Below are 16,758 nucleotides of genomic sequence, written 5' to 3'. Positions count from 1 at the left end.
AGAATGGAGACATCCAACTGCTAAAGGCATACATGCGTGCCATCCGCAGTGTCAACCCCAACCTTCAGAACCTGGAGGAGACGATCGAATACAACGAGATCCTAGAGTGAGTGTCACTCCACATCCTGGCACCAAGGCCTGAAAGGAGGAAGAATGGGGAGTGGCAGAGGAGGGCAGTGAGAGAGCTGGGCTGGGATCCCCACTTCTCAGATGTGGGGATGAAGGACAAGGGCAGTGACAAGGATAACCCTTAGCTCCAGACATTTGGGTGAATGAAAGGGAAAGCCTCCCAAAGATGCAGTTTATCCAGAATTAGGTGAGTACCCATCATGTGCAAAGCCCTGTACTAAAGGCTGTACAGTGCCAGGAGGGCCAAAAAAAAAAAAAAGGAAGGTACCATCCCAATCTTCAGGTAGCTTACAGCCCAGAGATGAGGAGACAAAGTGCAAGTCCAGGGAAGTCATCTTAAAACCCAGCAATCATAAGCGAAGCCTAAGACTCCTCTCTGTTCTGGAGACCTAGAAACTGCACAGACTAGACTGTAAGTGTGACTCAGTCTGTGGAGGGCAGTAGTGCTGAGTATATGGCTTGAGAGAATAATTGCTTCATCCAGGAAACATTTGCCAAACGCTTAATGCCAGGTGCTATACGTGCCAAGTATTAAAATTTCAGAGAAAAATAACAGGGACAGAATGTAAACTCATGGAATTTAATCTGGTCACATGTGGTGACTGAACTGGGCCTAACTAGGGAAAGCCGGAACTGAGCCTAACTAGGCAAAGAATTGGGGTTTCTGAGCCAGTGATGGAAGGAAAGAGAATAGGGTTAAGCTGAGTATAGAGTGGGTGGTCATTTCTCTTAGGAGAAAGAGCCAATGCAGAGAAAGGGATGAGCCAGAATGACCACATCCAAACCCCTCCATACAGGTGGGTGAACTCCCTGCAGCCAGCACGAGTGACCCGTTGGGGAGGGATGATCTCGACCCCAGATGCTGTGCTCCAGGCTGTCATCAAGCGCTCCCTGGTGGAAAGTGGCTGTCCTGCCTCTATTGTCAACGAGCTGATCGAAAATGCCCACGAGCGTAGCTGGCCCCAGGGCCTGGCCACGTTAGAGACCAGACAGATGAACCGGCGCTACTATGAGAACTACGTGGCCAAGCGCATCCCTGGCAAGCAGGCAGTTGTCGTGATGGCCTGTGAGAACCAGCACATGGGAGATGACATGGTGCAGGAGCCGGGGCTTGTCATGATATTTGCGCACGGCGTGGAAGAGATATAGAACTCCACGGGCTATCTGGAAGAGATGGAAATCAGAAAGCCCATCACTCCAGCAGCTGGACCCTGAGTCCTCCCCACCGTCCTCATCACTGCGGCTTACACTTGAGCCACATCTCCCTGCCCTTCTGGCACTGACGGGCCCTGGGGCACTTTGCTCAGCCTGTTAGATGGGAAACCAGAGTCCCTCCTTCTGCCATTTTCTTCCCCGAAAATGCCTACGAATTCTCAACCTGGAGGGGAAAGCCCCCGCCTCTTATTTTCTTAGGGTCCCTGGTTCCAGAGAGTTTCAGAAAGCACAAAGAAATTGATTTTCCCTAGAGGGTCTGGGTAGAGTTGAGGAATCTAATTGTCCCCCTCTTCAAAAACTGGGGAATCAGAACAGACAGGCTTGTTGACTCTCAGCTGCATTTAGAGGGCAGCTCTGGGGAGCAGACACCCTGAAGAAATAGTAAGGATGGAACTAAAACCCTAGAACTTAATAGTGAGGCCAGTAATTGGCCGTCATCGATGGCCCTTAGGGTAAGATGGACCTCTGTGCCAAGCAATATCCCTGTTCTGCCCACCTTAAAGATGTAGGTTCCTGCTGGGCCTACAGGTGTGCAGGTTGGGATGCCGGAAATTTTCAGATGAGTTCTTCTTTCCTACATTTTTCCATAATTAGGGATGGCAGGGCTGGGGGTAGGGGTTAGTCTGTTGGGGTTGATATGCTCAGCAAGCAGCAGCTCTGGCTTTTGCTGCCTCCTGTGGCATAGGCCGTAATGCTTCCATAGACCCCTGTCTTGTCCTGCGATTGTAGTTATTTTGATAATTTCCTTTGGCCATTGTTTATATTTTACAAACCCCACCACCCATTCCCTACATTTTTTTTGGAATGGCCTGTTTCGGCTGCCCTACTTTCTGGCCCAGCCACATTGTTGGCAATTTAATTTATTTACGTCTTTTTTTTTTTTTTTTTAAGAAAGGAAAAAAGAAAAAAAAAAAAAAAACTTAAAACTTCTTTTGCTGTTCCTATTGTGGGGATTCTGGATAGGGTGGGACAGGGAAAGGGGGTCTGTTTTGTATTTTTCCTTTCAGCACAACCTTTGGCTTTAATATAGGAAGAGCCGAGGGAGTCCTTGGCTGAACTTACCCAGCCCTCAGACTGAGGAGCTTTCTCTATTCCGTGACGGATGTGACAGTCCAGCGTTGATGCCTGCACCCTCTGGAGAAGTTTGCTCCCAGCCCTTCCAGGGTGTCATCATAAAGCTCTGGATTTAAGGGTGTTCATTTTGAAGGCAATTTACCCCTTCCAAGTTTCCTTGGAGCTATCCTTGGCAAGCAGGCTGTTATTCTAAACTTCACTGGGCAAATGGGATAGAAATTGTACCGCTGTGTCTCTAAGTCCAGGCTGTGCTCTGCTTCACCCACTCCCCTAAGGACCTCAGTTTTATTTCAGGCTACCTGGGGGCATTCCTTGATCTCTAGGGTGACTGGCAGAGTAAAGAAAGGGGAGAGAGTGTGAAGCTGATGATTTTAATATGCAGGTGGCGGTAGGGTTGGAGAGAGATTGAAAAGCTCCTCCCCACTATAGAATGGCTTCTTTTTGAAGTTTTATCCCAGGCCAACTTATTTTAGGTCTGGGTAGTTGGGTCACAGCTCCACTGGGATTGGGGTGGAGGGATACAGCGTGAGGCAAAGTAGGGAATAGTCATGTTCCAGTTCCAGGACATTGTGCTCAGGAATTTGAAAACGCTGCTATACTTAGTCTGGTTACTACATTTCTTCCCCTCCCTTTTGCCCCTGCCTGCCTTACCAAGGCCCATACTCCTGTCCTCACCCCAGGTGGAGCCAGAAGTCAATGAAGGCTTCCCTACCCTTTGCACTAGTGTCTCTGCGGGTTGCTGGTTGTGTTGTATGTGCTGTTCCATGGTGTTGACTGCACTAATAAACCTTTTACTCAACTCTCTAAATTCTTAATTCAGCATCACTCCCCATATTGTGAAGGTTTCTCCTATATGTTCTCTCATTGTTCACTTCCCTTACTTTTTCTTGCTTTCTAACCTACCCTTGTTTCAGAATTAACCTGTTTTAGGGGCTGTCTGTCTGAGAGTGGCGTGCGCTTGACAACTGCTTGGCTCTCTACCGTCCTACATCCTTCCTTCCTGTCTCCTTTCCTGTCTGTAGCTGCCAAAGCTCTCTATCCAGTGATCTGACTTCTATTATTTTTCTAGGGTCTGCCTATGCCCTCAACTCCATGTCTTCCCTAAATGCTCCTGGGTTTGGGGGATACTTTCTACAAAAGATATGCATGCACCTTTCCCCCTTGTCCCACAATCACATTTGCTTTGGATCTGGAATTCCATTGCAAGCAAGAATCCTCCCTTCCCATGCCCCCAACCAGCCAAAGTCTTCCAACCAAGAACACAAATGTTAGAAAAGAAACCTGAAAACAACTCCCTGCTATGGTTGGTTGTCAAACCTTGATAAAGACTTTGTAAGCATTTGCTGTCACCTTTCTGTCATGAGAAAAAGGAAATGTTCCCTCCACCTTGAACTGTATGTTTGAGCACTTTTCATGCACCCAGCATAAATCTAATAGTGATGAACACATCATAACATACAGCACAAGAAACAACATGTGTAACTGAGTGGGAACTAGCAGTGCCCCCTCCCGAAACTCCCTCCAGATTACATTCAGAGGCTGCTGCTAATTCTTTTGAATGTCATAAATGTGCCATATCTTCCTTTTAGGATAGTTTGGGAAACAGTCACTGTCTATCCGTCAAGATACTCAGTACTGAGTGTGGGGTGGTTCAAGCAGGAAAACGGCATCTACCCTTAAAGAACTTCCTCCATGATGGAGATGACGAGTGTGGCGTAATAAGTGCGCTAAGCCAACTTACTAGCAATGTGTGAGCTGAAGCTGCTGATTCTGATGGGTCAAGAAAGGCTTTTCAGAAGCGTCACTTGTTCTAGACCAGAGGTCAGCGAACTAGTTCACAATCTGCTGCCTACTTATGTAATACATTGGAACACAGCTGTGCCCATTTGTTTACATGTTTAGTTTGGCTGCCTCTGCAGTACAACAGAGCTTAGCAGTTGCTACAAAGCCTGAAATATTTCATCCTTTATTAAAAAAGTTTCATCAACTCTACAGTCAGGAGAATTAAGAGGAAGACAGAGTAGAGAGGAATTTTTTTATTATTATTTCAGTATATTAATTTGAGAAGACATTGCCAATGTAACAAGTGCTTAAAATTTAACAATATATTCATAATAATGATACAAATCTATATTATTTATATTTCTCCAACTGTCCTAAGAACTTTTACAGCTCATTTTTGTCTAACCCTGGATCCAATCTAGGACCATGTATTAGATCATCTCTCTTAACTCTTTTACTCTCTATCTGGACTCTTACAACAAACTTTTTTTTTTTTTTTTGAGACGTTTTTGCTATAGGGTGTGTGCACTTGCCAGAAAGAGAGAGACAAAGTGAGAAATCACCCCCCAGGGGGAATGGCCACGCCACAATCCCTTCTCCTTCATTCTCCTCTTGGGATCTTGGGCACACATGCACACGTGCCTGGCGTGAGTGTAAGCCACTGGGTCCGGGACTCAAACCGCAGTTGACTACATGGGAGTCCAGTGAGATAGCCATTATGCCAACTGCTGGTTCCAAAACAACCTTTTTTGTGTAACACTAATTTATTGAAGAGATTGGACTGGTTTTCCTGGAAAGTAATCTTTTGGACTTAACTGATTGCTTCTTCCCAGTTTGTTTAATTTGTTCCTTTGGCCCCTATTTTACTAAACAAAATTAGACATAGCGTCTCAAGAGATTCAGGTTAAACAGTTCTGGGGATAAAAGTCCTAAGAGGAGAGATGTTAATTTTTTAAATTTGCTAGTGTGTGTGTACTTGCTGAAGAGAGGCAGAGAGGAAGAAGGGAGGTGGGAAAACATCCTCCCCATTGGGGTGGTCCCACCACAGTCTCTTCTCCATTTCTCCAGTAGGGATTTGGCTCCACATAGACATGTGCAGGGTGTGTTTTTCAAGCCTCCAGGTCCGGAACTTGGCCATTGGGATCCAGCTCCTCAACCACCATGCTATTGGCCAGCCCGAGATGTTCTCTGTATTTTTCTTTTTAAACAACTATTTTATTTATATTTATTTATCCATTCTGATTTGACCAGAGAGAGAGAGAGGTAAAGTGAGAAAGCAAGTTGCCAGGACTCAAACTGCAGTCAGCCATGTGGGAGTCTAGTGCCCCCAACCACCGCGCCGCCTGTCGGCCCCATGTTCTCTGTATTTTGTAGCATGATGAGCTATCTCCCACCATTAGCCTGATCTCTTCATTGAACAGTTTTAAAAGCTGGGTAGGTAACAAATACCCTGAGAAAAGGGGATATCTGGTAGAGCAGCTGTTGTTAGCTGCTATACAAAAGCAGAAACCCAGTAATGCCAGGTCTTAGGATCTTCCCAGAAACGCAGACATCCTAATACTTACTCTAAGTCTCACAACTTTCAAAAAAGGTGGCTAATGGTTTTTAAAACTTGTGTGGGGCCAGCAAGGAGTGTGTAAGTTCGGGTGGCTGGATCCCCCAAGTCCTACTTTGTGGTTTGAATCTGGGACCCAGCTGCTTGAGAATCGCACAGGGCATGTGTTTCAGTGTGCCCAAAATCCCAAGAGTAGAATGGAAGAAGAAGGACTATGGCATGGCCATCCCTCCCTAGTGGAGTGATCTCTCAGTTTCTGTCTATCTCTGGTGAGTGCACACGCCCTATAACAAACTGGAAAAAACAAACAACAACAACCAAAAACAGCTAAGGCCCACCACTTTGCAATCTGTTTTAAGCATGAATTAAAAACAAGTAAAAGTGAGATCAACAGATGGCGGAATAGTTACGTCACTGGACTCCCACGTAGTTGACCCCAGTTTAAGTCCCAGACCCAGCAATTTAAAATTCACACCGGGCATGTGTGCATGCGTGCAGAAAACCCTGAGGGGGAATGGAGGAGAAGGGATTGCAGTGTATCCATCCCCCAGCAGGTGATTTCTCGCTTTCTGTCTCTCTATCTCTGTCTCTCCAGTGAGCACACACACTCTATAGCAAAAAATCTCTCTAAACAACACAAAAAAGAGTAAAAGTACAGGATATGTTGAAGAGACGAATGTAATAGAATATAGTTTATTGAAGGAAGTAATGGAAGAGCATAGAAATAATTTGGGGCCCATTATGGGAAGCCTTGAATGCTTGGTAAGGAATTTGGACTTTTACTTTTTTATTTTTACAAAAGATTTGTTTATTTATTTATTCCTTCATTATAGTTTGATCAGAGAGAGACACAGAGAGAGAGAGAGAGGAAAGTGAGAAAGCAAGCCACCAGGTCCAGGACTTGAACCGTGGTCAGCCATGTGGGAGTGTCCAGCGCCTTAACCACCGTGCTGCCTGCTGGTCCCAGGAATTTGGACTTTTATTTTTGAGAAGTATTTTGCTATAGGGCACATGCGCTTGCCAGAAAGATAAAGACAGAAAGTGAGAAATCACCCCCCGGGGTGGGGGAGATAGCCATGCTGCAATCCCTTCTCCTCCATTCTCCTCTCGGGATCTTGGGCACACCTGGCATGAGTTTAAGCTACCAGGTCTGGGACTTGAGCCCCAGTCAACTACATGGGAGTCCAGCAACAGAGCCATTATGCCAACTGCTGGTTCCTAGGGATTTGGACTTTTTATAGGTAAGTTTTTGGGAAGAAAGAGTTCCAACTTAGGGTACGGCAGTAGAACTCAATGCTCTGTGTGGCAGATCCACAAGGGAAGATTCCCAGTTCGTGACCAGGGTCCTCTCCCAGTGCAGCCAGGGGTGCATGTGCCCGTGATCTGGGTTGGCTGGAAGTAGGGGTGGATCACAGCATCAAGACCCTGTCAGGGATGCTGTGTCTGTCTATTATTTGTGGAATAAATAAATTTTTAAAAAATTACTTCCAATTCATGATTCTGGTAGCAATGGAAAGAGCAAGAAATTAATGTCAGCATTTTTACTATGCTTTGCAGTAAGTCCTGCAGAAAGAATAAGGACTTGAATGGAAAGAAAGGACAAGAGACATTTGGGAAGGAAAACTGACAGGTTTAGTAACTGGTTAGATTCACTCAGCCAACTTTTTTTCTTTAATTTTATTATTACCATTTTAAAATTTGACCAGAGAAAGACAGCGAGAGATAAAGAGGGAAAGTGAAAAAGGAAGCCACCAGGTCTGGGACTTGAACTGTAGCCAGTCATGTGGGAGTCCAGCACCCTAACCACCACACCATCTGCTGGCCCCACTTTTTAAAAACTTATTATTATTCATTTATTTTAATTTGACCAGAGAGAGATACAAAGAGAGAGAGGGAAAGTGAGAAAGCAAGCCACCAGGTCCAGGACTTGTGGTCAGCCACATGGGAGTATCCAGCACCTTAACCGCCATGCCACCTGCTGGCCTCCACCATTTTTTTTTTTAAAGTTTATTTATTTCTTCCATGAGAGATAGGGAGCCCCAACAGGGTCTTCGCACCATGACCCACCTCCAGCCTCAGCCAGTTTGAACCACAGGCACGTGTGCATAGCATGCACAGTGTGGTCCTAGGTTTGCTTCCTACGTGGGTCTGCCTGCATTACTGCTGTGCCATTGTCTGGTGCCTGACTCAGGCAATGTTTTCGTATACTTGTCATGTGGTAGACATGGTGCCAGGCAACTGAGACATATAAGTGAAAAACTAGATGTTAAATGATTAATTTGCAGCTTAGTTTGTGACATATACTTGAACAAATAATGGAAAGTGGAGAATAGTATGTTGCTAATAAATAGGACTAAATACAGACAGTGGCCATCTACTTATCTGGAAGGATGTGGTAGGGCATGAACCCAGGACCTCTCCCATGCAGGTCCAGTTGCATTCCCACTCTACCACCTCCTAGCCCCACCAACTTAATAAAGTGCTATTGGCCCAACAGGTGATATGGAGGCTAAGGCACCAGATGCGATGTGATCATCTACATGGTTAGAGTTCTGGCCCTGGCAGCTTGGAAAACACACTGGGCATATGTTCTTTTGTGTCCAAAATTCTAAGAATAAAAGAGATGGGACTGTGGTGTGGCCACCCCTCCATTGGATGCATTCTTTATCCCCTCTGTCTCTGGTAAGCACACACACCACATAGCAAAAATGAAAAAAAGAGGCACTATTTTGGGCCAGCCCCATAGTGCAGTGAGAAAGGGCTGACCAGAGGAAGCCAGATCCCACATGGCTGATCACAGCTTGAATCCTGGCCCCAGCATTCTGAAAAACAGAGGGTGCACGCATGTGCTCAATATCCTGATGGGGTAGTGAACTGGAGGAATGACTACGCATGACCAGGACCCACTAGATGCTGCTTCTCACACACACACCTTCTGGCATTAAAAAAGAAAGGGACTACTACCAACTCCATTTTCTTTCTTTTTTAAAATTATTTTATTTAACTTTATATTTTTTAGTTTGACCAGGGAGACAGAGAAAGAAAGTGAGAAAGCAAGCTGCTAGTTCCGGGACTCAAACCACAGTCAGCCATGTAGGAGTCCAGTACTCCAACCAGCACACAACCTGCTGGCCCCACCAACACCATTTTCTTCTTTCTTTTTAAAATTTTTTTTTTTGGAGAGGTTTTTGCTATAGGGCGCATACGCTCGCCAGAGAGACAGAGAGAGAAAAATCCCCCCCCAAACGGGGGGCCACGCCGCAATCCCTTTTTCTCCATTCTCCTCTCGGGATCTTGGGCACACACGCACACGTGCCCGGTGTGAGTTTAAGCTGCCAGGTCCAGGATTCAAACCACGGTCGACTACATGGGAGTCCAGTGACATAGCCATTACGCTAACTGCTGGTCCCCCAACTCCAGTTTTTATATGGGGAGGCTGAAGCAGAAGACAGAATTCATATAGCTAATAATTAGAACTAGAATTTGAACCCAGAAAGCCATTCCAGGACCTAAGCTCCAAACCACTGTACGGAAGACAATGGGCACAGAACCAAATTGGAGTCACAGATAAAGACTGAGGCTTCTTGTCTATGTGGATGAGAACATGGTGTCTTAACCTGTGTAGGGAGAAGATAAGCAGGTTTTGGGGGTGAAGACTTATTTGAGGAACACGGTTTGAAGTGCTTCTACACAGGTGTGTTTATCCAGGAAATGGAAACATGGGTCTGAAGCTCCAGAGTAAGAAGTTAGGGCCAAGGATGTTGATTTGGGGGTTATCTACCCAGAGTTGATTGAGAAATTTTAGGAATGGACACAAACAACAGGAAGAAGTCTGAAAATAAGAGCTTGAGGAATTCTAGAAGTAATCTGGGAAAAAACCTTTTTAAAAGTAAGTTTGAAGTAACAAATCATTTAAATGTGGCTCATAAAGATGTGGAGGCATTCCAGAAATGTTTTATGCAATAAAGCATCCCTGAACAGGACATTTTTAGCTCAGATCCCCTCAGACTGGTTTGTCTTACTGGGTAAACCAGAGATCCAAGCCTTTTAAAATTTGGAACAATTCAACAACTTAAAAGGGGGTAAATATGTCCATCATGTTAGGTTTCCCTCAGTATTCTTTAAAATTTTATTAATATTTTTAAATTTTGCTATAGGACACATGCGCTCACCAGAGAGAGAAAGAGGAAAAGTGAGAAAGCAAGCTGCCCGGTCTGGGACTTGTACAGCTGTCAACCACGTGGGAATCCAGCACCTTAGCCACCATGCCACCTGCTGGCCTCGCAACATTCATGTTTTAAAATATTAGTGACACAAGGAGAACTTGAAGGTTTTAGAGAAGGATATTTATGAGTGAGATTGCAAGCCTAGGTAGACAAGGTAACTTCAAAGAATGCAAACAAGGCCAAAACACAGTAGCAGATACTAAAGAATGCCAGTGGGGGGTCCAACAGGTGGCGTGGTTGTTAGGTTGCTAGACTCTCACATAGCTGACTGTGGTTTGAGTCCTGGACCTGGCAGCTTGCTTTCTCACCCTCCCCGACACCCTGTGTTTCTCTCTGATGAGCACATGTGCCTTATAGCAAGTTAAAACTAAAAATAATAAAAAAAATAAAATTAAATAATTTTTAAAAATGCTGGGGCTGCCAGGTGGCATGGTGGTTAAGGGCACTAGACTCCCACATGGTCGACCGTGGTTCAAGTCTTGGAGGGTGGCTTGCTTTTCTCTTTCTCTCTTTCTCCCCTTCTCTTGTCAAATTAAAATAAATAAATGGGGGGACCAGCAGTTGGTGTAATGGCTATGTCGCTGGACTCCCATGTAGTCGACCACGGTTCGCGTCCCGGACCCGGTGGCTTAAAACTCATGCTGGGCGCGTGTGCGTGTGTGCCCAAGATCCCAAGAGGAGAATGGAGGAGAAGTGATTGTGGTGTGGCCATCCTCCCTGGGGGGTGATTTCTCACTTTCTGTCTCTCTGTCTCTCTCTGTCTGTCTGGTGAGTGCACACGGCCTACAGAAAAAACCTCTATAAATAAATAAATAAATGGGACCAGCAGTTGGCGTAATGGCTATGTTGCTGGGCTCCCATGTAGTCAACCACGGTTCGAGTCAAACTCATGCCGGGCATGTGTGCGTGCGTGCCCAAGATCCAGAGAGGAGAATGGTGGAGAAGGGATTATGGCATGGCCATCCCCCCTGGGGGGTGATTTCTTGCTTTCTGTCTCTCTGTCTCTGTCTTTCTGGTGAGTGCATGTGCCCTATAACAAAAACCTCTCAAAAATAAATAAATAAACAAACAAACATATAAATAAGATTACATTTAAAAATTCTAAAAAAAAAGGAATGCCAGTAGGTGGAATATAAGTATGTAAGAATGAATGGAAGCAGACTACGAAATGCAAAGATAAAAGGATAAGACCTGCAGAAAGGAGGGGTAAATGGAATTGGGGATCTGGGGTGGGCTGTGGGCATGGTAGAAATTTTAAAATATCTCTTGTGTGAGACCAGCAGTTAGCGTAATGGCTATGTCGCTGGACTCCCACGTAGTCGACTGCGGTTCGAGTCCTGGACCTGGTGGCTTAAACTCACGCAGGGCGCGTGTGCGTACATGCCCAAGATCCCGAGAGGAGAATGGAGGAGAAGGGATTGCGGCATGGCCATCCCCTCTGGGAGCTGATTTCTCGCTTTCTATCTCTCTGTCTCTCTGTCTGTCTGGCGGAGCGGAGCGCACGCGCCCTATAGCAAAAACCTCTCAAAAAGAAAATATCTCTTGTGCAAGGTGGTTTGAAGCCTTGGCCTCTTCACCCTTGAAAGTTACCAGAGAAGGGGCTAGTAGGTCATGTGGTGGTAAAGGCTCTGGATCCCACATGGCCGACTAAGCAGTTAGTTTCTGACACTGGCAGCGTGGAAAACGTTGGGCATGCCCAAAGTCCTGAGAGAAAAACAGCAGAGGGGACTTGGTGTGGCCATCCCCCAGAGGATGATTTCTCACTTTCCCTTCCTCTCCCTCTCCCCCTGTTTCTAGTGAGCACAAGTGCCCTTGTAGCAAAAATAATAATAATAATAATAAAAGAATTAAAAAGTTACCTGGGAAGCATTTGAGAGTGAAGGGGATGATCTTCAAGTCTGCTGGTACCAAAAACTACCTTTCACATTCCCCTCTCGGTCCAGGTTCCTCCATTTTGTTAGCCATGGATCGTTCTCTTCACAAGATAGTTGTCAATTGCCCTCTGCTGGTCAATTTCAGTCTAGTCTCTACAGATACTTAAATCTGAGGTCATGTGCAAAATGAGAGTTGACAGCAAGTGGAGTACCAGCATATTCAATTCTATTTATTCATTCAGTACATATTTGATTGCATCTTTGTATAAGGCTTCATAGAAGAGATACAAAGAAACAAAATATATAGTCCTAATTCAAGTCTACAGTCCAATATGAGCAAATATTAAACATAAGGCTTGGGCGAGCAAGCAGATGGTGGTTATGGTGGCTGGATCCCATGTGGCTGACCGCACAGTTGAAGTCTCAGACTTGTCCATCTGATAAACACACCAGGGGATTGTGGTATGGCTATTCCCCTTAGGAGGGTGCTTTCTCATTCCCTTCCTCTCTCTCTCTTTTTATTTATTTTTTAAATAATTATTTAATTTTTTTTCTTTTAGAGAGATCTTTTTTTTTTTTTTTTGAGAGGTTTTTGCTATAGGGTGCACGCGCTCACCAGATAGTCAGAGAGAGATAAAGAGACAGAAAGCGAGAAATCACCCCCCCAGGGGGGGTGGTCACACCGCAATCTCTTCTCCTCCATTCTCCCCTCGGGATCTTGGGCACGCACACACACACGTCCTGTGTGAGTTTAAGCCACCGGGCTGGGACTCGAACCGTGGTCGACTACGTGGGAGTCCAGGGACATAGCCATTATGCTAACTGCTGGTCCCAAGAGATCTTTGTTATAGGGTGCAAGCACCCACTGGAGAAGCAGAGAGAGACAGAGAAAGTAAGAAATCACACCACAGTGGGGATGGCCACACCGAAATCCCTTTTTCCTCTTGGGATTTTGGGCACACATGCACATGTGCCCAGCATGAGTTTCAAGCTGCTGGGTCTGGGTCTTGAACCACAGTGGGTCCTGTAGGAGTCCAGTATCTTAACCACTATGCCACCTGCTGGCCACTTACTATTTGTTTTAATTTGCTACAGGGCATATGTGCTCACCAGAGAAGCACAGTGAGAGAGAAAGGGAGAGAAAATAAAAGTGAGAAAACAAGCCACCATGACTGGGACTTGAACCATGGTTGGCCATGTGTGAGTCCAGCGCCCTAACTACCATACCACCTGCTGGTCCCCTCTCTTTCTCTGATCAGTGAACATGCCCTATAAGCAAATATATATATATATATGTGTGTGTGTGTGTGTGTGTATCTGTATAGAGATGTGTGTATATATACACACATATATACGTGTGACTCGTAGTGCAGCAATTAAGCCCTGTGCATATGGAGACAGATTCCACATTGACTTCAGTTCAAATCCTGGCCCCAGCACCTTGAAAAACATACGAGCATGTGCAAGCATGCCCTGAATCCTGACAAGATTGAGAAATGGAGGAAAAGGATTGTGGTGTGATTATGTCCCATTGTAGGGGTTCTTTCTTTCTTTCTCTTTCTCCCCCACCCCACCCCAGTGAGGACACATCCTCTGACAATAAGTAAATACACATGCGAGTACTATAGAAAACATTCATTTACACAAGTTTTTTTTTTTGAGAGGTTTTTGCTATAGGGCACATGCGCTCACCAGACAGACAAAGAGAGACAGAGAGACAGAAAGCGAGAAATCACCCCCCAGCGGAGATGGCCACGCCGCAACCCGCAACCCCTTCTCCTCCGTTCTCCCCTCGGGATCTTGGGCACGCATGCACACGCACCCGGCGTGAGTTTAAGCCACCAGGTCCAGAACTTGAACTGCGGTCGAGTACGTGGGAGTCCAGCGACATAGGCATTACATTAACTGCTGGTCCCTCATTTACACAAGTTTTTAGAAACTCTGAGTGGTTTATATGTGCCAAGTTTATGAGACAGCAGGTGGTGTGGAAGTGAAAACAACTGCCTGGTTTGAGTCCAGGACCTAGCGCCTTGAAAATCACACCAGGTGTGTTAGAACTGTTGCATGGCATGGGGCGGGGGGTGTCATTTCTCACTCTCTTACTCCCTTTCTGTCTCTTTGGTGAATGCACATGCCCTATAGCAAAATAAAATTTTCAAAAAGAGTTTATATTTTCCTTTTTTGTGAGAGGTTTTTGCTATAGGGCATGTGCACTCACCAGAAAGACAGAGAGAGACAGAGACACAGAAAGTGAGAAATCACCCTCCAGGGTGGATGGCCATGCTGCAATCTCTTCCGTTCTCCTCTTGGGATCTTGGGCACACATGCACACACACCCAGCGTGAGTTTAAGCCACCAGGTCCGGGACTCGAATCACGGTTGACAACATGGAGTCCAGCGACATAGCCATTACGCCAACCACTCCCAAAAGAGTTTATATTTTTTACAGAGGAAGAAATATTCCGCATAGTAAGAATAAGGCATAGGATATGGTGGGCAACAGGTGGTCAGGAAAGCCTTCCCAGGAGAACCAACATTTAAGTGGAGACTCAGTAGAAGCTAAGGGTAAAAGAGGTTTCAAGGGGGTCTGCAGGTGTTGTGGTGGTTAAGGCGCTGGATTCCCATATAACAGACGGCAGCTTAAGACCTGGACTTGGCAACTTGCTTTCTCATTTTCTCTCTCTCTCTAGTATGTGCCCTATAGTAAATTTAAAAAACAAAAAGATAATAATAATTCTTTTTAAAAAGATTTTATTTAATTTGTCATTATTTTTTTAATTTGACCAGACAGAGACATAGAAAGGGAAAGCGAGAAAGCAAGCTGCCAGGTCTGGGACTCAAACCACAGTTGGCCACATGGGAATCCAGCACCTTTAACCACCACACCACCTGCTGCCCCCAAAATAAAATAATTCTTAAAAAACAAAAAACAAACAAACAAAAAAAAAACACAAAAAACGTTTCAGGTAGAGAACAGGATAAACAAGGTCAAATACTGTACCAGGAACTAAAAGAACATTGGTTGGTTGAATGTAGTGGATTATGGAAGGGGAGATGAAAAGGGGTCAGATCCTGCAACACAAAGAGCAGTCATGGCAGGGGCTGCAGTGAGGCTTTTAGTGCAGCTTTAACATATATTAACTTATCACAAACATCACTGCTTTCCAAATTAAGGCTCTAGGAAGTAGAACAAAAAGTACTGGGGTGTATTTTTGTGGGATCATGTCAAGATGCCTTGCAAGCAGCTCAGGGAACGGTGGAGATAGACTGACAGGTTCCAGCAGAGTGATCAAGGCCATCAAAAAGAATGGTCCTTGGGACCAGCAGATGGCATAGTAGTTACGTTGCTGGACTCCCATGGACTCCCGCGTGGTGACCCTGGTTCAAATCCCAATGGCTTAAACCTCACGCCAGGTGTCTGTGTGTGTGTGCCCAAGATCTCAAGGGGAGGGGGGGTGATTTCTCGCTCTCTGCCTCTGTCTCTATCTCTGTCTCTCCAGCAAGCACACGCACCCAATACCAAAAGTCAATTTTAAAAAAAGGGGTGGGGGAGGGTGCCTCATCAAAGAGAAGGGACATAAAGATGTGAAGGAGGATTTTGGAAAATGAGAATGGTGAAGGGTGTGAGGCAGTGGGGAGGGTGAAGCTGGAAAGAACAGCCTGAACAGTGGTATGAAGGTGGGAAACTCCAACGTGTAAATGCATAGAAAGCCTTAGGAATTGTCCTTGAGCCTCCCCCACCCCCTTTGAAATCCTTCTTGGAGAGAGACAAGGGACATAAAGATGTGAAGGAGGATTTTGGAAAATGAGAATGGTGAAGGGTGTGAGGCAGTGGGGAGGGTGAAGCTGGAAAGAACAGCCTGAACAGTGGTATGAAGGTGGGAAACTCCAACGTGTAAATGCATAGAAAGCCTTAGGAATTGTCCTTGAGCCTCCCCCACCCCCTTTGAAATCCTTCTTAGACAAAGACGGTGCTGTGCAAGAAATGAAAGACAAAAAAACACCCCCAACCAGTGGCATAGCTAGATCTTTCCAGCAGCCAGAAATTAGAAGGAAGAACCGGGTGAGGTGAGGACAGGAGGGTTAGCGGTGACAGACGATATTCATTTCCTAGTTTACAGAGGATTTTAACCAGCACCTGCCCGGTACTGAGCACCAGGTAAATACCCACAGTTACCCCCGCCCGGTGCTGGCTCCCTGTGGCTCTGCAGTCGTTCTGTTTCAATAGGCTGGCCCCCCCTCTGATACCTGAGGTACAGGGCCAAGGAGTCCAAAGAAGAGGTGCCGGTCCCTGGGTCTGCAGCGCAGCAGACCTGAGTTGTGGCTTCCCGTCAGAATTCACAAGCGCCCTCTTTCCTGCAAACTCCACGTTTGACTTGCACAACCGGACACTCGCATTTCAAACCACCACTCTTCAGCCAAATCCTCCGCCATCCCCGCAAAAGAACGAAGCGTGTGCCAAAGCTCTGTAAGCAAGCGCCTCCTGTCCTAGTAGCCAACACAACAGTCGTGCATAATGAATCTTCCCGAACTTCACCCCAATCCCTCCCAAATCCAGGGCTCAGACCTTTCCGCTTCCCTTTCCGAAGCAGAAAGTCACGTATGAGAACTGGGGTTCCCTTGAAAGGGGAAAAAAAAAGACAGCCGTCACGAACAGGATTCGAACCTGTGCGGGGAAACCCCATTGGATTTCGAGTCCAACGCCTTAACCACTCGGCCACCGTGACTCCCCAAACCGCGCTCCGCCGAGCGCTTACAGAAGGGGTTCGCACTGCGACCGGGGAAGCCGAGAGGCAGCTGTGGGCGGCCCGGCCCCGACACACGCCCGCGGGCCCCCCAACCCCTCGCTCCTTACCTCTGCGCCGCTCGGCGCGGGGCGGGAGACCGGCTGGGCGGGGGGCGC

The 16,758-nt window shown here is 46.2% G+C and overlaps 1 protein-coding gene and 1 non-coding gene across 5 annotated transcripts in view; one reads left to right on the top strand and one right to left on the bottom strand.

Annotated features, from left to right (window-relative positions):
* The window catches only part of RNF41 (ring finger protein 41), a 25,746-nt gene extending 21,381 nt beyond the window's left edge, over positions 1 to 4,365 (top strand). For all 4 annotated transcript variants that reach the window (XM_027767155.1, XM_027767152.1, XM_027767154.1 and 1 more), the window contains 2 exons: positions 3 to 106; positions 927 to 4,365. In XM_027767155.1, coding sequence (XP_027622956.1) covers positions 3 to 106; positions 927 to 1,278 — 456 coding nt within the window. In that variant the 3' untranslated portion in view covers positions 1,279 to 4,365. The remainder of the gene's footprint in view (positions 1 to 2; positions 107 to 926) is intronic.
* A 12,135-nt stretch (positions 4,366 to 16,500) lies between these two features.
* On the bottom strand, positions 16,501 to 16,582 carry TRNAS-CGA (transfer RNA serine (anticodon CGA)). The gene has a single exon. It is a non-coding gene; the product is annotated as a tRNA-Ser (tRNA).
* Positions 16,583 to 16,758: the final 176 nt, after the last annotated feature.

The sequence above is a fragment of the Tupaia chinensis genome, unplaced genomic scaffold (genome assembly GCF_000334495.1).
Source record: "Tupaia chinensis unplaced genomic scaffold, TupChi_1.0 Scaffold143970_1, whole genome shotgun sequence".
NCBI classification, from domain to species: Eukaryota; Metazoa; Chordata; class Mammalia; order Scandentia; family Tupaiidae; genus Tupaia; species Tupaia belangeri.
The sequence above is the reverse complement of the archived record's forward strand: the minus strand, read 5'-3'. Positions and strand labels throughout refer to the sequence as shown.